General features: G+C 42.6%; 1 protein-coding gene across 8 annotated transcripts in view; it reads right to left on the bottom strand.

Annotated features, from left to right (window-relative positions):
- Window positions 1-22,872, bottom strand: part of IKZF3 (IKAROS family zinc finger 3) — a 49,111-nt gene that overhangs the window by 3,100 nt on the left and 23,139 nt on the right. For 6 of the 8 annotated variants that reach the window (XM_035347581.1, XM_035347575.1, XM_035347576.1 and 3 more), the window contains exons 4-7: window positions 13,777-14,034; window positions 12,925-13,092; window positions 11,205-11,321; window positions 4,847-4,963 (exon numbers count right to left, since the gene is read on the bottom strand). In XM_035347581.1, the coding sequence (XP_035203472.1) occupies window positions 4,847-4,963; window positions 11,205-11,321; window positions 12,925-13,092; window positions 13,777-14,034 (660 nt within the window). The remainder of the gene's footprint in view (window positions 1-4,846; window positions 4,964-11,204; window positions 11,322-12,924; window positions 13,093-13,776; window positions 14,035-22,872) is intronic. The other 2 variants (XM_035347580.1, XM_035347583.1) reach the window with 2 other exon arrangements.

The following is a 22,872-nucleotide window of genomic DNA, read 5'->3' as shown; positions in this document are numbered from 1 at the left end:
TGGCAGGAGTCTCTGGACAGCAGGGAGGTATGAAATATTGTCTGCAGGAAAGAGACATTCATATACATTTTTTTTTTTTTTTTTTTTAAGACCAGGCTTGGAAGCAAAAATCTAACAGAGGAGGTGGTGAAGATGGTTACTGAACAAACCATCAACAAACATCAACAAATTTTTAAAATTATTCTGGGATTTAAGGGAAAGAGTAACATCAAGAAAAGATTCCAGAGATTAACGACTCTCACCTTTTTCTAAAAAAAAAGGTAAGTAATCATTAATGAAAGTACTCGCAAAAGAGCTAATTGATAATGAACCAAAATACCCCATTTTTTGTACCAAGACTGCAACCTCTTGTTCCTGGCTTGTCCCATGAGAAGCACACTCCTCTCCGATAGAAACGGTGAAGACAAACACCGGCTGAGATTTGATGAGGTTTTCGTTACTTTATCCCCACCTGACAGAGTCTTTTACGTGTCCTTGTACCCTGCAATCAATCCCCCCCCGCTATCTCATGACAATTACAGCTTCCTCTGCACCCGTTTTCTTTGAACTCTGTGCAGGTCTTCAGACAGCCTAACAAGGACAGCTCTGCATGTGTGTACAGAACTGCACATTTAGGGTCTCTTATATGGGGCTAGCAAAGGAGGAGCAAAACGAGATTCTCTCTGGGTGTGCTGGGGCTTTGCAAGCTCTCGATTAGACTGAGTGGGAGGAGAGCTAAGAGCACATGTCTGAATTTCTGCCCATGTCTTCCCAAAAAAGGGGTAAGGCACGGGAGGGTGGTGTGGGCAGCACACTGGCACTAGCTTTCTCCGTGCCAGGTGCAAGGAGGAAATAAAGCTGCACCCCGAAAGAGCTAGAGTCACTTTTTCATGAATAGCTAGAAGTAACTGAATTCTGTGGTTACATAAAACAAAATCGCTCACAGCTTTTAAGAAAAAGGACCAGACCGAATGTTTCATGTGCAAGTGACTTGCAGCCATCAGATCCACTAAATCTTTTAGTTACGGTAACTGGAGTAGTGCAGATGTTTATCAGTCACCTGTCAACACCATGACTCAATGTATATGAAACTCTTCAGGTTTCACTGCAGAGGCAGAAAACCAGGAGCTCACGTTTCTCGTATAAAACACTCAAAAAGGTTAGTGAACCACAAGAGTGTAACTGCTTCCAACCCTCAGCAAAACTTGTGATCCATCTTTACACAGAAGGAAACAAAATGATATAGCACATCGGTGTGACTCATACAACCAGCTCCAAGCAAGTGAGAACTGTGAACAAATTTGCAATTAAAAAAAAAAAAAAAAGGTAACAAAAGCAAAAATATGCAGGACTCCCTATAAATGTGGGGCTAGGAGTCACTGACTTAAGATAAAAAAAGGCAAGGTATGATCCCTGAGGCTCTTACGCTGTTGTTATTCCACTGTTCTCATAGCATCTTAAAATCCCCCCATAGCCTGTTTGGGCTGTATAAATTTCCCAGTTATCTCAAACAGAGCACAAATACCCAGATGCTCTTTTGGCAGACAGTAATGTCACGTTGCTGTACATTTTTTGAAGGCCTCTACTCAGCACGTGAGAAGGGGGCTCCCTGTCTCAGCAGGCACCCCACGGCAAGCACGCTGCCTCAATAAGATGCCGATATTCAGGTAGGACAAATCTGCATGGAAGTGCCACAGAAAACACCAAGCATTTATCCAGAATGATCCAAACTACAGCAGGGATTTGCAAGCCCACGGATGGGGGGACCACTCTCGATTCGCCACCACCACCTCCCCTCCGTCAAATAGAGCAAACTTGCCAGGAACGGGACAAAAAGCTGGATCGGTGCAGCGGTCAGAAACAACGGCACTGAGGCCGGAGGAATTTGGGATCAAAGATGCAGAAAAAGGGAAAGGAGCATGTGGCGACTGGGGGATGAGCAAGACAGACTCTACCTACAGCTGTGATGTTTTATTTTTGTAGCTGGCAGGACAAATTAATAATTATTCTGAATTAAGTTGCTATCTGTACCACAAAATTACTGCAAAATACTAAATTAAAAATTAAATTTACAGGGTTCTCTGTTGTTCACTTACAAAGCAGCCACCAGTTAGCTGAACATCTTTCCTCTTTTTTTTTTTTCTCGTCTTAGTGCAATGCAAAAAGCTTTCCCCTTCAGAATTCACACATGAGCCATAGCGTATGACACGTTCTCATGTGCTGCTCAGTGATGCTTCACTTGCTCTAAAATGTACATCAATTTTTATTTTTGCAGCCTGATGAGGTGTGGACACTGGAAACAGGGAGTGAACCTGTTTCCTGTCACTGTGCTAACCAAAGCAGACAATTTCTCATTAGACTTTGCACACCGGGGGATACTGGTGTTTGCTAACGTGTCAGAACAGCACTTTTAGCACGATGAGAAATTTATTTTTACTACTGGTGTCAGGGAAAACTTGTTTCTAAAAAGGGCAAAAGAGAAGTCCACAGGCCAGATGCTCAGCTGGTGAAAACCACCAGAAATGCACTGACTGCACCAGTTACTTTGACTTGGATCAATTCAGATACAGCCCCATGAGTGTTTGATTCAGCACAGATACCTATTCTGCTGGACTGTTTTAATATATATATATATTTTTAGTATCTGTTCATTAATCAAACCAGGAAGTACAAAAAGCCAGGCTTTGTACATTTGGTCCACACACACGCAAAACAGAAAACCACAGCAAAATAAGAAAAGCAAAATGATAAACTTCCTTTCCCATCCTTGTTCCCTAATAACGCATGGAAAGGCTGAGCACAAAATCTTTGCAGAAGCCTTTGAAGAAGGGCCTGGTGCAGGGGTTAAGAATCAAGTGCACGGTCTGCCGATCTGTGTCCTTATTTGAGACTTGTGCACAAGGTAGCTACCAGAGATGAAAAAATAAAAATAAATGAATACACAGAGTAGACAAGACTCCTCATGCTTGTATGGATCTCTGCAGAGACCTCAAGTAATAATAAAGTTGGTTTTTTACCCGCTCAATAGCCTTCATTCACAGAAATGAGCCAAACAAAGATGCCTTGTTAGTATACATCTCTATCCCTTCTCCCTGACAAAATGAAAAATCAGCACCCGTTCCGAGAACGCCGTTTCCCAAGAAATCACGAAGCTGTCCTGGCAGATTCGCACTCCTACACATGCAGTTCAGAAAGTCACAGAAGTCAAATCAAGGTCGGACAGGCTGCTCTTGCAAACACCCTTCCCAGGGATAAAAGGGACCGGGTGAGTCATTTTTTCACACATTACCTAACAAGAACATGCCAATCACAGAGGTTGTAGAAAAACAGTAAGTTCCCGAAATTGGCTAACTGCAGACTGCATTGCTGAGGACAATCCCAAATCAAAAAAAGGATCTGTTCCGTATGAGGATGGCAAAACAAATCAGACACCGTGCTTATGCTCGACTCTGAGCACAGGCTGAGTGGTTGCGTCCTGCAGCAGATGTGTTCAATAAAACACACAAAGATCAAACTGATAGCCATTGTAAAACATGACAGCGTGAAGCTGAACTCAGTACCAAAAAAAAAAAAAAAAGGAAGCTGAAGATTTTCAAAAAACACTTGCATTAGTATTACTTTTTGAATCACCAAATACATGCAAGGTCCAAGTTACAGAGTCGGCAGTTTCAGTATTAGGTACCCAAAGGTACTCAGCTGGAGTGGCAGCATCGCTTACTCCTCTATTGAAAGGTGACCTTTTAATTTAAAACCTTTTTTTAAAAAAAAGATGTCTAAATAAACGTTACCAGTTTTAGCAGATGGAGCAAGCCCAGCGCTACCCACCAAATCCAGCAAGGATTACCGCCAATGTTACCTGCAGGAATTGCTTGCACGTACACACGGGTTTAGCAGCTCACCTTTCCCCAGGCTGGGACCTCAGCCCCAGACACCCGAGACATCCTCAGACCCTCTGCTCGTGGGTCCCCTGGGCAGGGGCTGGTCCCTGCCCGCACGCTCGGCCCCGTGTCCCCCCCCTCTCTGCTCACGTGCGCCAGCATCAGCCACGGGGCCCCGCTTGCAGGGGGAATTTTAGGGTGCAAGAAAAACACTGAGCACGGGGTGCACCCCTACGGGGTGCTACAAACCAGACATTATTAACAGCATGAGCACTAACTCAGGGCTCTGCTCGGGACACGAGAATTGCATTTTACTCTGTTAAAAGGAGAGCTGATGGAATGAGACCAGCCAAGGGGATCAGGCGCTCACGGAGACACAGAACCTGCCAAACTCGTACTCCAGATCCCCAGTATGCAAAATTCTGATCATATACAATTAAATGCAAAGAAAATGCTATGGAAACATCTTGCAGCTTAAGTTACCACAAGAAAGGATCTGATATATATTTTTTTAAATCATATTCAAATTCAGCAGATGACTAACAGCAATCCAATACTTCTCTGTCTTTAGGCCTTATTCCACACACGCATCCTGCAAGTAGCTTCAGCTCCTGCTTACTAGAACAGGCATTCAGCTCTCAACAGCATTACACGCTCCTGTTCTCCTGTAAAGAACCCAGCAAATGCGTAGGTACAGAAAGCAACACACGGAAGCTCATAAGAAATACTTATAAATTGACTACAAAATAGATACAAAGCACAGTAGCAGATTAAATCCCATTCTCAGGCATCTAACAGAACACATCCCTTTCATCAAAAATCTACAAGTAACTAAAACACATCAGAAAATCGAAGTTACTTTATTCATATTCTCTTGAATTAGATTGCAAGCTTGAAAAGGACATTTAAAATAAGCAGAGGCATTGTACTATAAGCGACCAACTTTTGCAGATTTAACTGTTGCACATGAAAAGGTTTTTTGTTCTTACCAATAAATTTCTGAGGCATTGAGCTTTTTCGCTTTGCCACGTTGCTTGCTAGCCTGTCCAGCACAAGGGCTCTTTCACTCCCCATCTCTGCCTTGATGTGCCTTGCCTCCACGTTTGCTAGTTTGGAAATGTGAAAAGAAAAAAAAAAAAAAAAAAAGTAGGTGAAAAGGAAAAAAAAATCAGAAAAAAAAAAAGGAAGAAATGAATGGTCTAATCTCCGGAGTTTGCCACGCTAACTGGAAGGAAACAGTTTGGAGATCTGATGTAAACTTGTTTTGTTGCTTTTTCTGTCGTTCTTGCTCTCTGTGTCTTGGGCATCAGCTGCGGTCAGTGGAAGCAAGCACAGAAACAGACACCGATCTTGCAGTCCTGAGCTCACGCAGGGCGATCACAAACCATACAAAACCAATACCTTCATTAGCAAAAGGAAGTGCAAAGCAAGCAGGCTGGACGGGTTGGTTACAAAATGCAGATGGAGACAGAACCCCTGTTGGCCTTTCTTTTTCTGAGTAAGAACCGTGCCACCTGCAGAGCGTCCTGTCCTAGTGCTCCTAAACGTCAGTACAGGACCTCCAGCCCGCTGGCTGCACCGCTTCAGGTATCAGTCATACAGAGATGTCTTCTCAACTAAAAACTTGTATAAAATACTTCAGTGTTCCATTAAAGTAATACCACCTTTCAGTATTCACTTATAACTCTTTTTTTTCTCAAATGTCAGCATCACTTAATCTTTATTCTAACAGCTAAAGCTAATTGAGGACCTTTGCTCTTTGGCACCCTCATAAGCATTAGGGATTTTAAAGCCCGTTCAAACCTTCAGAATTTCTAATTTTAGGAAAAGTGCACATGCCCTAGGAGCGCTCCCTTGCGACTGGGCCACTGTTTTGAGGATCTTACTGTTTTCCAGCGCTCTCCTCTAGCTGTGTTAGCCAGTGCCCATCATTTCACGGAAATAACTGCTTGCTCTCGACCTCATGGAGGCTGCACGGGTTTTGAGCTGGATCAGCCACGCCGAGGAGGACTGCCACCTCATATCGCTACTGCCAGACTAATAATGAATATAGCTGCCGTGGCTTCCCCCCACAAGCCCTGCGCTCGCCTCAAGAACAAGTATCGGTAGTGGTACTTCATATTAAAGCTGCACTAAGGGGTGCAGCAACGGGGACCGCTGGGGTGACAGCCAGACACTTTTTGAGACTGCCCATGCCTTTGAGAGTTTGATATCTAAATAGAGGCAAATGAGGATGAGGAGGGGTCATTGATTTTCCCAAGGTAGTATCAAAGGTGCGGTCTCATGGTGGTAGAATCCTGGCTGTTGTTACGGTGCTGGTGCACCCAGATACCTTAAATATATATATATATGCATATATATATGTAGTATAATCTACATTAGAGACAAGTAGTGGCAGAGGAAAACAATGCCAATGCTTTGGTGTCACTTCAGTCCTGCTAAGTGCAGTTATATTAAGTACTGGACTTAAAATTCAGTTTTCTAAGTACAAGTAATAAAACTGCGATATCATCCTTCCATAGCTTAGTGTGCAGCGTTTCCCTATAAATTTTAAAGTCACTCCGTACTTGTTTATTGTGACTGTTATTGATATCAGATGAGTTTCAGTCAGCACAAACCATGACTCACCAAACCTCAGCAGAACTATTTGTTAATGTTTGTACAGCACTTTGCAAATGCAAAGTGCTTCATAAATACTCCATGCCACACGAACTACAAATATGACTCAGGATGGTTGGGATAACAGGGCTCAACGCTACGTTGAGCCTGTTTCACCGGGCTGTAACCCTATTATATACATGATGGCCAGACTCACAGACAGCATGCATGCAAAATGCCTTAAAGATAGTAACATGTTGTTTTTCTCGTCTGATTTTTATTCCAGATTACTCTAATGTGTTTAGAAGCTTACATAAATACATAAAGGAGGCAATCCCAAAGTTCATTTTAGGCTAAAATGCAACTGCTCCCAGCCTGAAACACCAAGCCACTACCTACCCGTGTACACGGAACTACTCAAAACATCAAATTAAGTTGAAACCGTAAGGGAAAGTTAGGCAGGCAGACCATAGTCATCCGCTTTGGATTTTGGCCAGAAACCTGAGTAAACTTTTACCAATAATGTCACAGTATTTTTAATTTCAGGACTCATGTTCCAAAAACTGGAATATCCCTTCTGAACGCTTCAGATTATCTTTAGATAACTGCACTTCAAGGGTTGAACTATCCTGAACAATCCAACCCAGTAGGATTGTACGTAATTAATAGGTTGTGTTTTTTTTTAAAGAAATTCCACAACTACCCTGAGCAAGATAATGATAACGTCATGTATTTAAAACCTTATATTGTAAACAAAAAAATAAAAATATGCAAAAGCACCATTCATCATGCCGTAACAGCAGCCCCCTAGTCCTTGCTATGTCTTCATTTGTTTTTCTTGTTTTCTTCTAGTTCCTCTTTTTCCTCAGTCTTTAACTTCATGAGTTGTTGCACTATCAAAGCTTAAATTTCACATTATCAGAATCTTTTTCTGTCTCTTCTGACAGAACTCAAAGAGCGAAGTTTCTGGGAGCCCCCTCAGCCAGGGAACACACTGGAAGCCACATGTAGCGTTATCAGTGCCTGCTTGTCTTTTCATCGTTATTTATGCGCCATCAAGGGAACTTCATTAAATTAGTGTCAAAAGGGCAGACAAGCAGCTTCCTGCAGAGGTAACAATAGTCTTTACTCAGACGAGATTGCTGAAGAGACAGTAACTATTGACCTACATTATATGTTCTGGGACATCTGTAAGCATCAATCTTCCAGGCTGACGCCTGTCTGCCACTTCATTTTAAAGCTGAGGGTTTTTCTTTTACCGCAAGGTTTTCTACTCCTTGTCAATGGCCATTTTTTTTTCCTAAAGAAATAAATAACCTCTTTTTATGGGCCATAAAAGGCCTTGACAATGTGTCCACAATACAGCCCTGGGGGAAACAGACTCTGCTCCCATTGAGGCATAGGTAGCTCCATAGGCTCTCTCCCTTCTCAAAGGCTGACTTAATAATCTCACCCCTCTCTTGCTCGTGGGTCACTTACTAAACAATCCAAGAATAATATTTAGCATTGAGGAAACATTTTCTCTCTCTCAAAATTCTCCAAAGTCTTCTCAAAGAAAGAGAGAAATAATCACGCCCTGCTTCCCTCCTCAATTACCTTACCCACTGGATGATTCCACTGTGCACTGTGACATTAATTTAAAGAACTAATTATCCAACTATAACATGTATCTAAAAATAAATTTCAGGCTGGACTGATGAAACGATCAAGCACTTTGCTCAAAGTTAGTCTAGGGGCTGGATACTCATAAAGCAAATCCACACTCCCAAAGCACTTGGCCTGTTTCAGCCTGTGATCCTGAGATGCCCTGCGAGCTAAATACTTCTGATGGTTCATCAGAACAGCCAGAAAACAACCAAAAGGCTACGGGTGCTGAAAGAAATCCTGCAGACCGATGAAATCCCCACTCCAGATGCAGGGCAGCATCTCCTGCTTCCCAACAGCCGCGGTGGCTGCGGCGCTCTCCGCTCACCCCCTGAGCTCTTGGCACTGCTCAAGAGCTGCTGCCTGCCTCGGGAGCCTGCAGGTTTATAAAAACACTTTTGTAAGATTTTTTTGGGGTGTAAATGTAACTTCTCCATCGCAGAGCAGCGCTTGTGTTTTGTTGTAATTGCCAGCGGCCAAGCCAGCTCGCCAGCCAGCAGCGCTGCTTGCCCTAACGCCCCGCTGTGTATGTGCAGGGTGCAGGCACTTCTCTTCCAGCCCAGAACACGAATGCACCGTCACTCAGCCTGAGCTGCTCTGTTTCCATAGTGTGGTTTTCTCTCACACCGTAAATGTGAGCATAATTTTTAGAACATGCGGGCATTGTTAACAAAACCCTAAAGTACAAAGCGGAGCTCAAATTAGAGGCATTGCTTCCTGTAGCATCTCTATGTGGTCACTAAATAATGGAGAGTGGAACAGAGGTGGGTTATTGTGCAATGAGAACAACGCGACCAGAGATCGCTATCAGGGACTGAGCAACACTCTAACAATATTGTTACATAAAACTTTTCTTTCTCGAATATTTCCACACTGCTAGGTTTGGAACGTGCAAAACCTCACTTTAAAAAGCAACCAGGAGGGTAACTACAGTCCTGATGCTGTTTAATGCTTTAATTAATGGTATGGATGATGGCACACTGAGCACGCCTGCACTTAACGATGGCTCCATGTGAGAAGGTTGCAAGGACTTCAGAGAAGAGGACTGAAATGGAAAATGATGCAGGTAAGCAGGAAAAGAGTCAGAAATCCCAAAACAACGTTCACTAAAAACAAGTGCAAAGCGCTACACTTCAGAGAAAAAAAAATAGAAAAGGAAAAAAAAAAAAGTAACAAATTAAATGCACTAAATGACCTCCCGAGGTCCTTTCCAGCCTTCCCTCCCTCTGATTCTGTGATCTAAGATATTGCTGATACTGGAAAATTGAATGGAAATGCCTCAGCAAGACCGGAGTTCCTGTTTTTCATAAAACTTACTACACTACTAAAAACACCGCAATATTTTTTAAAGCGTGAAGGCCTTGAAGGCATCGAGTACAGCCATATCATGTCATACTGGAAATTTACACTTCCTCTGTGGCCAATTTAAAGCACACCGTACTGCTTTAGTAAGTACTATATTGCAGATTCTGGATAACTGAAAGGTTGCTATTCTGAAAGGAATATAAACGATGAGAATTATTTAAAAGCAGAAATCTGTAGTAGGTATCATGTTTTCCATCTTCACGTGGTGGACATCTCAAAGTGCTTGCCATCATGAGAGCACGTACTGTAACATAAAACCACAGTTACAATACGTATGGGTTCTCATGAAAATCAAAACTTGCTGACACTCACACAACCATTTACTTTTACTAATGCTCTAAAAAAACATGTCACTTGCTGAAAAGAAGATACTCCATGAAACGTTACTAAATCATTGTTTCTTTTTGGCGGTTTTTGAGGGGGGGGGGGGGGGGGCATGTGTCACTGCCTGACCGCCAGCCTACTCTGCCCAGGGTGAGGATTCTTGTGCACACAAAGTTATCATCACATGTCAATGGGTATTCACACCAGGTTTGGGGCCTGGCTTGAGATGACACCAGCATAATTTTTGCTTGATAATCACATCACCGAACACAATTTTTAAATTCTTATTAAACGGTCTTTGTTAACATTGTCATCTCTCTACATGCAATTTTACACTTCATTTTTCTTCTCCGAAAGCTCAGCTTAATGCTTTCCCTGAAAAGAAAATGCTATTTGAAAGTCACAACCCAAACTAGGAAGCCTGATGCTTTAATGGTTGGTTGTTTTTTTGGGGGGGGGGGTTGGTTTGGGTAGTTTTTTTTTTTGTTTTGTTTTGTTTTACAGCTGGATAGCAAAAAAATAGGAACCTGAATTCTGAACCTGTAGCCTTAACTCTGCTGTGAATTGGCTGTACAATCTTTTGGGAGATCACAACCATTCCGCGCCTCTGTGACTGAGGAAAGTAATTCTTTCCTGACATACTGGTATATTGTGAAACTTAAGATCGCACACGTTCATTTTCGGACTGGAAATATTCAGGTGAACAAGGCTCAAAGATTACGGCAGTTATTTTTCATCAAAATATTTTCAGAACTGTAGCACTGAAACTGTGAAAAGGGAAATTTTTTTTAAAAAAAAAAAAGTGTTTGATACATTTCACCTTCATCCTTCTTCAAAGCCAGCCCTATACTTAAGGAAGTCCTTTACCCCTCGCTACTTTGCAGGCTGATCTGCAGCGACCTGCAGGACGTCACCCCATTTCCATGGCCTGGGATCACGCCACTAATACTTCTGCAAATTCTAACTAATTTTGATCAACAGCCCTTCCTTTTCTTTAGAATAAGGATCAAACAGAACCACGTGAACAACTGCTGTCAACAACTGCAGGCGTCAACTCATCCAGTACAATAAGCAACATAATGGCATTAATGTAGGAATAATTTAACATACTGTGAGTGTCACCTACAGAAATGCTGCGTGGAAGGTACTTCAGATGTTTTATTCAAAGTAACTGTGAAATAAAAAAGTGATTAAAATAAAAGCATTCTTTAACTAGCTGCCTGAGGGATGCATTAAACCAGACCCTTTTATAAGATGCTACAGCCCCTCAGGTTACTGAAAATGATTGTAGTAAAAACTGTTCTCAGGCTGTGAATTAACAGCTTACCAGATGCCCTTTTTAAGCACTGTAATGTACAAAAAAATTAAAAAAATAAAAATAAAAGAAGGGGGGGCACTGTAATGTGATAAACTCACCAGCCTCACACATGCCAGCGTTCTGCAGGTAGGTACGGCACCGCTCCTTGTGCTCCTCCAGCGAGCTCCTCTGCTTGTAGCTCCTGCCGCAGAACTCACACTTGTAGGGCTTCTCCACTAGAAAAATCAGAGAGCAGTATGAAATAACCACAGGGGACCACTAAAACACACTCCCCCTGACATCCCAGTGGATGGTTACTGAGAACACAATACTCAGCTCATGGAGAATGCTTTAAATTGCTGTTAAGTTGATGGGCAATGTAATTATGACAAAATCGGGGTTATACGAGGGTGAAGCCCACCAGACACCCAGAGGACTTGCACAGCCCTCCTTGGCCCCCTAGCTCAGTGCCAGAAAAGAGGCCTCGCAGTCAGACACAGTCCTCGAGAGCCCAGAGCCCTGTGCCCTTGGCACAGCTTCCCTCGGGAAGCCCAAAAGTGCCACGTCTGGGACCACAACTGTCCTAACTGCCCGATTTCGGTCCTGGCTGCACAGACGTTTTTAAGGATTTCATAAATTTCAAGTTAAGCCAAACCCACTTGTCAGGTTTACTTCATTTCCTAAGGCATTTATTGCAGAGCAAATTACGCTCCTAATTCATTTAAGCAGAAACAAGCCTGTTTGAAACTCAAGATAACCACGCTGCCTTTCCCGGTGCGTCATACAAGACTGGAGGCACTCCCTGAATTATTTCATTACCAACAGACATTCCCTAACACACTTGGGCACAACGTCATCGCGAATGCAAGTAGCCTTGCATCATGCACTGTGCAAAAAAGACCATACTCCCTAATGGTAATGCAACTGTTCGCTCATTCGTGTGATTCACTTAAGGAGATTTTCCTTATGCTGCTTAATAAGCCAGCTCTTAAAAGCTTCAGTCATGATAACCCCCTGATGTGTCTGAAGCGTGATGTGCTGGGGGGGGACGGTCATGACCACTGTGCTGGGTTCTTGATCAAATCAGAATCTCATTTCCTCATGTCAGGTAATCCCGTTTTTAACTTTGTTTCTTTGTAAGGCTTATTTTATTCCTGTTAAATGCAGTGCAGAGATAGTATTTATCATTTAGAATACCCCGGTATGACACAGGATATGCACAAATCAAAGAGCAACCATGATCTGGCTCCTAAAGAACTGGAGGAATTAAGGTTAATCAGTTTATACCTGGCTCGTTATTCAAGTCACCTCAGCTCTGTGCCTCCATTTCTCCCATCTGTGAAATGGATGCAATACCCTCCCGGTCTTGAGAAATACCGCTGGCATTTGTTCAGCACGTTAAGACATTCAGATGAAAGGCACTACACAACAGCGAGGTGTTAACTGGCAGTAACCTTCTCTTTGATTACGCTCCAAATTATTTGAATGGCTCAGGACGGGAATGGAAGAAAACCCCAGCAAAACATTTTCTCACTGCTCCTCAGGTTCCGAGCTTGCCGGCTTAGCTAGCTTCGCTCATTTGAGAACAGCGGGGAGTCATCTGGCTCGGAGGCTGCTCTCTCCTCACCGCACACAGCTGTGACGGCGGGATTCCCCTGCCCTGTCCCCACCTGATGATGCTGAGCCCATTCCCCAGACGGCTCCACCAGCACAGCCGAGGGGTCTCTGCCCTTCGGCGATGCTTCAGAGCTAGGCGGGCTGAGCAGACCTCTGCTTTCCACGCCTCGTGTCCCAGTGACACACATCTGAAACACGTGAAGTGCCTTTGAAGTCACTTACCAGAATGTGTCCTTAAGTGACCTGTTAGCGCATCCCTCCTTTGGCAGGCATAACTGCAAAGATGACATTTAAAAGGTTTTTCCCCTGTATGTAGTTTAATGTGGCGGAGGAGGTTTCCCTTCTGAGTAAAGGAAGCTCCGCACTGATTACACTGGAATGGCCGTTCACCTTAAAATGACATACAAAAAAGGACATTTAATGGTTATGTGGGTATCACGCTATCCTCATACCCTTTCCTTTTTGGAAGAGGAAAGAATGAGATACTCGATCACTTTTTGTCTACAGAAACACACACAGCCCTTCCATTGACTTCAGTGGGAGTTACGTGCAGCTCTGGTGTCAGAGCTTTGTGCAATGTATGTATGGCTGCAGAAAACAACGTACAGACTTTCCCATGGAAATAAGTGTTCTGGAGGAGGCTGATTCCAACAAGCTAGCAGTTTTTACAAAAAGAAATCTTATCTCACTGCAGGTCAAAAACCAAGATGCTCGTTGGTTTGTTGCCAAAATAAAGCACAAAGAGAAATGCAGCACACAGACTGGAAATGACAGCACAAAACCAATCTAACTTGTGTTTTGTGGCTGACACGATTAAACAACATAGTGCCTTTCATCCAAAATTCTTAAAATGCCTCACAAATTTGCGTTTACTAATACCAAATCCCGATAGGAAGAAAGGTGGGTGAAGTGAGGCACAGAAAAGTGAGCAACTTGCCAGAGATCACACGCGGAGTCAGAGACAGAACAAGGAAATCCCAATTTTGGTAACCTTTTTTAAAAATAGTGGTCTACATGACAAATTGTTATCCTGTCAGTATTTAGCTCTTGCAAGAATAATATAGGGATATTTACCAGTGTGGCTACGCTTATGAACCATCAAGACATTGAGGCTAATGCAGGCTAATCCACAGATATCACAATTCATTTTTCCACTAGCTGGCCTGATGTTGTCATATGAACCAGAATGTCTTTCCAGTTTAATGCTTTCATATTCGTTATATTCTCTGGGATAGGTGTAAGGTATTTCAGATTCTTCTGGGTTTTCCATAGGCTCTGAATTTAAAGCACTCTCCTCTCTGTCACTGTATTCACCTTTCACTTTAACATCATCTGCAGGTAAAACAAAGCACAAAAGTGAAGAAAAAGATCATTTCAGATACCATGAAGTATCTTTAAAAAATCACCAAAAATTACATAAAATTACATCAGTATTTCCTTACAGCTTTACGGAAATTCACAAAGATAAAGAAACGCAGTTAAGACATGAATCTTCATAGGTCACGTACACTTAGTGATACTCACAATGAGTTAACCTTTAAAAATAATGACCTATTTGTTATTACCTCTGATGGATAATTTCCTTCTGCAGATTACAAAAATATAATACAGGACAAACTTCTGTTCTTGCACTCACAGAATACAAAATAAAGTACTTATTTCTACAACTGACAATTAACCTATAGAAACGAGAGCCACAGGATGTTCCTGTGAACTGGAAATACAGAAAGACATGTTAAAAGGGATACTTGTATCTTCCTGTGGAACTTTCAAGCATACCTAAAAAAAGTCTGATCCAGTAAGACCTCCAGTGTTCCCATGATAAAGATTCTCATCAATTAATCCTAATCAATAATCTGAATCTTCACTTGCAATTGCAATTTTTATCAAAAGATCTCAAATGTTTCGAGAAGCCTTCGAAAATCTTGATAACCTTACTGAAGACTGCTGTATGAGTAAAACCAGTGAAGGTAGTAAAGACTGCCTGATAAATAATTCTATTGCAGAAATGTTACAAGATTTGTCCAAAGTCACATTGCAAGCACACAGCAAAGACCACAAAGACTCTCGAAGACCGACATCCACAACCTTGAGTAGGTTCCTGAACCTGCTGCTGTGTCCAGAGAAAACTCTGGAATCAAAGGCATCGCCTCATATTAATGCAACTTCACGACAAGAGAAGAATGGGGCAAGTAGCTAATAATTTACTAACAATAATGTTCCCATGAAAAAATATCAGCAAATGGCTCGCACTACATAAACTGCTAATGATTCCTAATTGTTGCTGAATTTCTTTTCTGCTATTAACTCCAGCATTACCAGCACACTCATTAAAATCCATACTAATTGATGGGGCAGCCTTCTTTTTCTGCTCAAAGTGGACCTTTCTGTCTAGATAGGAGCTGGGCTATGGCTGAAACTTGAGTTATGCCTCAAGCTACTAAGTGAAGAAAAGCATTAAGAGATAAAATACATTGTTTCCTGTTTGAAAGTATTGTTCTCATGGGCACCTGCTCCTCTCTCAGACTGAGGGTTAGACAGTTAAATATGGCATTTAATCACTTGTCCTTTCTCCAAAGTACAGAACATGGACTGCTGAATATGTATTAGCTCCGGTTCTGAGTAACAAACCACATCAAATGCCGAGAACAAACAATGGGTGACAGCGAAAATGAGGTGGCAACATAAAAGCAAGCACTGAAAAATAAAAATCTGGCAGCCAATACTTTCACAAAATCAAAATTTTCAACTATATTTTGGCGATAACATCGCTCCTCCAGCCTTGATGCTTGCACTGAGCCCAGCCGATCTATCTTACTTTGGGCTGAAGTGGATGAAAGGGGGAGAAACAGGGAGAAACAGAATCATTGCTTCATCCCATGCAAGAAGCCACACAAGGGTGGAAAACTCCAGGAGACTCCTTTTAGTGCCCTCCCCAGATGGTGACACCCACAGGAGGATTTTTTTCCCCCACATCGTGTGTTTTCGTCCCCTTGTCCTAGATGTTTTTTGAAGTTCTGCGTTGGGACTGACTGCCCCGGCCCCAGGAGGGCTCGCACAGGTTCAGGTCTTTGTTCTGAGGTTCCCATGGAGGCTTCACCTCCCAGTGTGCCATGTCCTGCTGCACCTGCTGCCCTGTTTCACGTCCCAAGTCCCCCTTTCACTGGAATGGGGCTTCCTCTGCTGCCACATTCACGCCTGAGGTTGGAGGATCCCACTCTCAGAATTAGTTTAAGCATCTACTTCCATCACTCCAAGGAAATATTGCTGGTTGCAGAAAGCAGCTTTCAACAGAATTGCTTTTCCAGAAAAAAAAAAAAAATGAGTTGTTCACCCCCATCTCCGCCCCCCAGAAGGAGACAGCTCCAAAATGATTTGCTACATCCTGCACAGAATGGCAAAAGGAAGCGCACGCTGCAGCTGCACCTTGGTGGTGCTTTCAGACACAATTTCAATTCCCACTTTCTATTTAACGTCTCACCTTTCGTCTGCATTAAACGCGATGGCTTAGCAGTGGAGGACTAGCTGTAACCTCCTATTGAGCAGACTTCTCTACCGTTTTCTACCGTTTCTCACCACAAGTTCACAGCTCACAACTTTTCACTCTTGTACCAAGTTACATCCCTGCTCACGACGCACGAGCGCTGCGATCCCCGTGGCAAGTGCTTGCTGACTGCCACACGCTGGGCATCCTATGGTTCCGCTGCGGAAAATAACTGCCTCTGCATTTTCCACGCTGCATGTTGGCTGCTTGCAATGCATTTGTTGTCTTACAGTAACAGGGAAGGGTGCACCTGAGCCCTTAGCAAGGCGTTTCCACCGCTGCCTCCCCCTGCGAGCAGCGCTGCTGCTCCAGCTGTCAGCGATATCCCACCAAAGCTCGAGCGCGTTTCAGTTTGCATGTAGGCGTTTAAAGAACCTCAACGGAAAAATTCACCTTCTGGTGACTGAGAGCAGACAGCAGAAGCCACTAAGGAAGATTAAAAAAAAAAAAAAAAATCAAGCAAGTGTTAGAAGTGTTGGAATTTTTCTATCCTAAGACACTCGTTAGAGGTCAGAGCCTTCCCTGCCAGGCTGGGAGCAGCCAGCCATGCAGAAGAAAACTGGTGCAAAGCAGCCCAGGGAATAGATGGGTGAGTTCGGGTCAGCCCAAAATTAACCAAGTGGTTTCAGAGGTCTGAAGCAAGCAAATTTCTTTTCCAGCCCTGACTGTTGTTGCTCTGCATGCTGGCAGGCAGAGGCAATTGTGTGAGATAGGAGACTGGCAGGGGTGTGAAAAGGTTTGGGTCTGCCACTTAAAGATCGTATCAACATATTTGAATGAAATGAGGGAGTTTCCAGGCCGGTCCTCCTTAAGCAAGAGGAATGCAACTGTAACATCAAGCAGAAAAGGGATAATGAAGTGAGGAAAAACAGGAGTATCCTTAACAATACTAACAAACTTCCCCAGGTTGAAAAAAGCAGTGATATTATCTCTTCTATGCTTGGGAAAGTAAAGAAGGTGTAAGAGGAAAAACCATTCGTGGTGTCCAACACAGGTAACTATTTTTCTTGAGGCGGTTCATGAAGGTAATACATACTGCAGAAAAAAAGAAGTTGTAGGTTTTACACAACAAAGTACCAGGGTGATGCGTTAAGGCTGATGCACATGGTTTCATTTCCTGGGGAGATGATTACAAGATGAAAGACATACTCCAGAGTAGTATTTTTGTTTCACCTGTAACACTGTAAAAACAATGGGTTCTGGAAAAAATCCAAAATAAAGCTGTGGTGGCAACTTCAGACTGAGTCACCACATGAGCAGTGCTTGTATACGTTCTATAAAACGCAATAATAATAATAATTTTAAAAAGTCAGTAACTGCAAACAATTAAGACAAGCTAGAGCGTTATCTTAGCTGTTCTAAGAGGGAGTCTCTGAAGGACAACCCCGCTCCTCGCCAACCCCCCCCCCATATTTAATCCAAGACTTTGGCATCAAATATATAGAAAAAAAAAATGTGAGTTTTGTTAAGCAAAGTTTGCCAGAAGTGTTATGAAAAGCACAAAGAATAAAACCCAGAAGCTATTAAAGACAACAGCACAAAAGGGTGATGTTGCTCAAGTGTTTTACAAGGAGTGGGGTCATAATCATGAAATCCTCAGCACATGCAAAAAGTCAACTGGATAACAAAGAAACTTAATCATCTTAATGTGGCATTTTAATGATGCTGCTGATTTGCTATGCCAATTCAGAGATAATGAGGCCCTAATGCTACAGATGTTCAGCCAGACTAAAGAAAAAAATGAAAAAAATAAAAGCTTTTCTTGTATGCCATTTCCTAACTATCCAATTAAACAAATTGTGAAAGCATATAAATAGTTTACCAGGTTTTGACAGCTGTTAATAGGATTCGGATGCTGAAGAACAAGAAGGGTGTCTGTATGTGCGTGTACTGAAGGATTCTTGTGACTACCTGGATTTGACAGGTATTAACCAATGATTCATCACTGTTATCTCCAAAAATCGTCCCCAGAAATAGCAGCACAAAACCCAAACGTACACATACTTGAGTCTGTCCCCTCCCAGAACGTGAGATTCCTTTACCTAAAGCAGCTTGAAGCACAACAGCCATACACTGTGAAACTGAAAAGGTCAGTGGAGTTTCCAAAGTCAGAATCCTGCAAATTTACGAAAAACACCTCTACAATGGAATTAACGCAACGTGGGGGAAGATATGTTATGAAGAAAAAGAAAAAAAACATATTCCTTAACGAACATAAAGAGGGGTTTGCCGTACATCCAATGAATTATAAGCTGAACATCAATGCTATACCGAAGTGTTTTTTTTTATCCTTGAATTATACATTACATACACATCGAAAATGTGGGGACTGTGAGCAATGGGGAGTTATAAAACATAATAGAAACATCAGACAATTAGTTTTTTTAATAGAGGCAACACAGTCAGAGGCAAAGCATCTTTCCTCCATGCCTTTCTGATACCACTGCAGACATCAGTTCTGGGGACCAGAAAGGAGCTCAAGGCTTTGGGGCCCGACCTGGCTCTGCTGCCAGGGGCACCCTTCTCATGCCGCTACCAGCCAAGGCTCCAAAATCCCAGGTACTGCGCCCACTACTTCTACAGCACGCTGGAAATCCATAGGATTCACTTCCTCGACTCATCAAAAAATTATTCCTCGGACACAGCGGCTTTGATTTGATCTTTGTCTCCTCCAGGATTTTCTTGGTGCTGCTGTTCAGCATCCGTTTTGGATAAAAAGCAAGAATCTGTTTTGTTGAGATATAGAGCATACTTGAGGGGGTGATTCCTAAATGAGCCAGTGCAGAATGCACCTGGTGGAAATCTCACTTCTAAAAATAGGAGAGAAACTTTCATAATTCCCCTTTGTGGAGAGCACGCGCTATGGTAATGAGTTTCCTTGTTTTTATTGTGACTTGCAACAAAAATAGAAACAAATCAAATTGAAATGCAGCACTGAGAATTGGGGAAAAAAATAAATAAATCAGGCATCATTTCCCAAGCATTTGGATGTGTATTTTCTACTTCATTAATACCAATGTCTTTCTATATTCAAAACATAATATAATTTATGTAGTTACATAATTAATTACAAAAATTAAAAACAAACAAACAAAAAACAATGCACATCATCTCCAAACTCGTGTGAGCCAGGACACTTGAATTAAATAATTGCTTCTTCAAGCATCTTATTCAAACATATACTAGCATTTTTCCTAAGAATCTATCTTCCTATACAAATCTATAATACCCATAATCCCATAACTGATATTGCCCATCTATTACCAACTTTTTGCCCAATAATAATCTAGTGTTTCTTTAGGACTTCTGTTGAAAAGATCCCTGAAACATGTTAAAATTAGACTAACAAAAGTAACAATAAAGGAAAAATCCAAAACCAAGTACTACCAAAGCTGGAGATAAACAGGACAACAGCCCAGCAGCACCACACAGCATTAGGCCAGGGTTTAAGGAAGGAAAGGAAAAATAATGCATTTAACTGATACTACAAAGAGAATCTGGGGAAGCAGAATGCTATTACCTGAGGCAACATGGCTGGGGGATAGAAAACTATGCTAAAACTAAAACTAACATGGGATTTATTTCTTATTTATTTATTATATATTTTTTTAATTAACGTAAGTGTCAGTAGCTCTCTGTTTTTTCTCAATTGCCTGTGCCCACAGTGCTGCCCAGGAGCACAGAGCACTGCATCGGAGGGAACAGCATCCCATGTTCCAGGGTCTACAAGTGCCCAGATTTTCCATAGTCTCTCTCAGATTAATTTTGTTTCGCTTATGACACCTGTTATCATTATCCTTCCAAACCTTAGAGTATTTAAAGCCTCTCTGAAAAAAAAAACCCACAGAAGATGAAACTGAGTTCTTCTCTTACAGTTAGATAAGATCACTCATAGAAAACATTTCTAAAATTACAATTCCTAAAGTCCAGAAACCCAGATACAATCACAACCGTTAAATCAGACTTCAATTAGACAGTTAATCAGAGAACATCTGGACCTAACAGTCAGACTGAAAAAGGCCACATGTTAAATTCAGATAATCGCCTTCATTAGTTATATCAAGGGACCTATTACTAATATGACCACTCAGGCATGATCACCTCTGGTCAACTGCTTTTTCAAATGAACTTCAAAACTGAACTTCAAATCTTTAAACCGTATTTTTATTTAGCTTTTTGAATTCATCTCCCAGAAGTCTTCATTTCAATGTGGTACACTCTTATGCTTGATACTAGAAAAAATGATATGAATGATATGAAATGATATGAATTATCATATAATAATTTGAAAACCAGGGAAATCTGTGATAAATATCAACAGAACTTTTACACCTATAAACTGAAGACAGGAGCCTGTTTCAGATGTTGCTCAAAAACCTCAAACAGCATAATTGTCACAAAACCAACTGCAATGGTTTGATTCAACTACCAAAAAAAATCTAGCAGTAAATAGCCTGGATTCTAAGACTTGAGCTTTAGACCATAAATACTCTCTCTCCAAATCAATATTTCTATAGGTAAATGCTAGGATTTTACTTTTAGCCTCATCTTCTGCAGAACCTTGCGCATCCCTGTGCTCCCTCAGGAAGATTATAAATCAATCCTGTGTGGCAGAGGGGAAAGTTCCGCAGAATCACGGAGTTTGGGCAATTGGCCCTGTTGGTCGCAGGGGCCAGGAGCAGGCGCAGCTCAGAGCCCTGCAGAAGCGGGCGGTGGGGGCACGCTCGGCCGGAATGCCTGGACCCAAGCTTGGAATTAAAAAAAAAAAAAAGTTTGTAACAGCTCCTGCAGGTCAGCAGCAGAAAGCAAAACAGGAACAAGAGCTGAAGCCCGTAAACACGGTGTGATGGGAGATGGTGTTGACAACACGGAAAAGAAGTAAAATATGGTGCTGAGCACACGGTGCAAACTCTGCAAAATTTGGCTAAAAGTCAGCCAGCAGCAAGACACAAAGCCACTGGAAACAGAGCTTCATCAATTCCGATGCTCATGGAACTGCTCGCTGCATTTTAGCCAGGTTTTGACTCTTGTGGATTTATTTTTGCTTTCCGATACTTTTCCAGCAGCACAAATAGTAGTAAACCTGCCCATTAAACTCCCACTTTTTGTGCCAAATGAACAGCCTAGTCTGGGGGCAAAACATGAGTCATCTTAATGAATTAATTTCCTTTCCACCAGACCATATTTCTAAAAATAGATTATTTTCTACAACGCCATTGGAGTTCCTAGAGCCATTTGCCTTGCCCTCGCTTATTTACTGATACACATGGAGGCGGCGGGGGGAGACACAACTCACCTACCCTGGACTAGATTTTGGTTTAATGCCAAAAGAGTTAAGTATTTCTCTCTCCTTTAATTTCAAGGAATTATTTGGTGTGAAATGGAGATGCACGCTGGAGAAGAAATGAAGAAAAATGCTCTTTAACGAGATAGGGAAAGGAATCCATAACCCACTGAGTAACACCATGTGTCCGTTCTCCTTCCGGACTGTCTCATCTGAGAGCTTACACTGCTCGCCAAGACATCTCAAAATCAAATTCTACTTTCTGCTAACTATAACGGGTTAATAACAATAAGAAATAGCTGCACTTTTCCGACGACTTGGCAGCCGTCAGAATACCCAAGTTCGCCTCCCTGGGTGCAGGGCAGCGCGAGCCGACGTCAGTCACCTGCAGGCTGCGGTGACACCGAGCTGATGTCACCGAACGTGCCCGGCAGCATCCCCGCTGCTGCTCGTACAGTACCGCGGGGCTGCGACAGAAGTCGAGAGGATCTTTTGTCGATAACGCCGAGCCGTGGCTTTCAGTTCAGGCAGAGCCACGGCGGCAGAGCCCTGACACAGTTAAGCGGCACAGCCTCCTTGCCGGGTTTTAACACTTACAGAAATCCCCTGTCAAGTGAACTTCTGCAGCAGAGCACCGCTGATGTTGTGAGATAACCCTTGAGTCCCATGAGCGGCAGGGCTCGATCTGGGCTTGGGAGATGTAATATTCTGATAAAAAACGGCACTTCCTTTTCAGGCAGATAAGTGCGTGTGCTCGCAGCACCGCTGGAACCTCAGTGCGCGCCGAGGCGAGGGTTTGTCATCCTCTCCTGTCTCACTCCAGCCTTTTAACCGCCCCCCTTCGCACACCTAAATGCAGCAGCAATTAGCATCCATAAACCACAAGTGTGGCTTCTATTTCTTTTCATTTCACGACCATGAAAGCTAGCTAGCATTTGTAACGCCGAAAAGTTGTCTGCCTCAGAGGAGGGAATCAAGACATAATTAAACACTTGTGCCTGACTGTGCCTCCCAGAGGAAGGAATGTACCTTTGAAAGTGAATTTTTCAACCGAGGACTCTTCAACTTTGGCCACCGAAGGTAGTGGTGACGGGGCGCATAAAGGAACAAGGGAAATTAATGCTTCCCCCATGTATCTGCCTCGCTGCTTGTCTCTTTTCTGACTAGATACAGGAAGCACCATGGGAACGGGGTATTTTTATGGTTGCGGGCAAGCATGCACCATGTGCACCACAGCATGCAGCTTCAATTCCCTTGAGGCAAAAAAAAAAAAACGGGGGGGGGGGTTCTTTCCTTTTTCTTTCTTTCTTTTTGTTCTCCATCAAGCCTTTAATTAACATAT

The sequence above is a fragment of the Oxyura jamaicensis genome, chromosome 27 (genome assembly GCF_011077185.1).
Source record: "Oxyura jamaicensis isolate SHBP4307 breed ruddy duck chromosome 27, BPBGC_Ojam_1.0, whole genome shotgun sequence".
Lineage (NCBI taxonomy): Eukaryota > Metazoa > Chordata > Aves > Anseriformes > Anatidae > Oxyura > Oxyura jamaicensis.
Note: the sequence above shows the minus strand (reverse complement) of the source record. Positions and strands in the feature narration are given on the sequence as shown.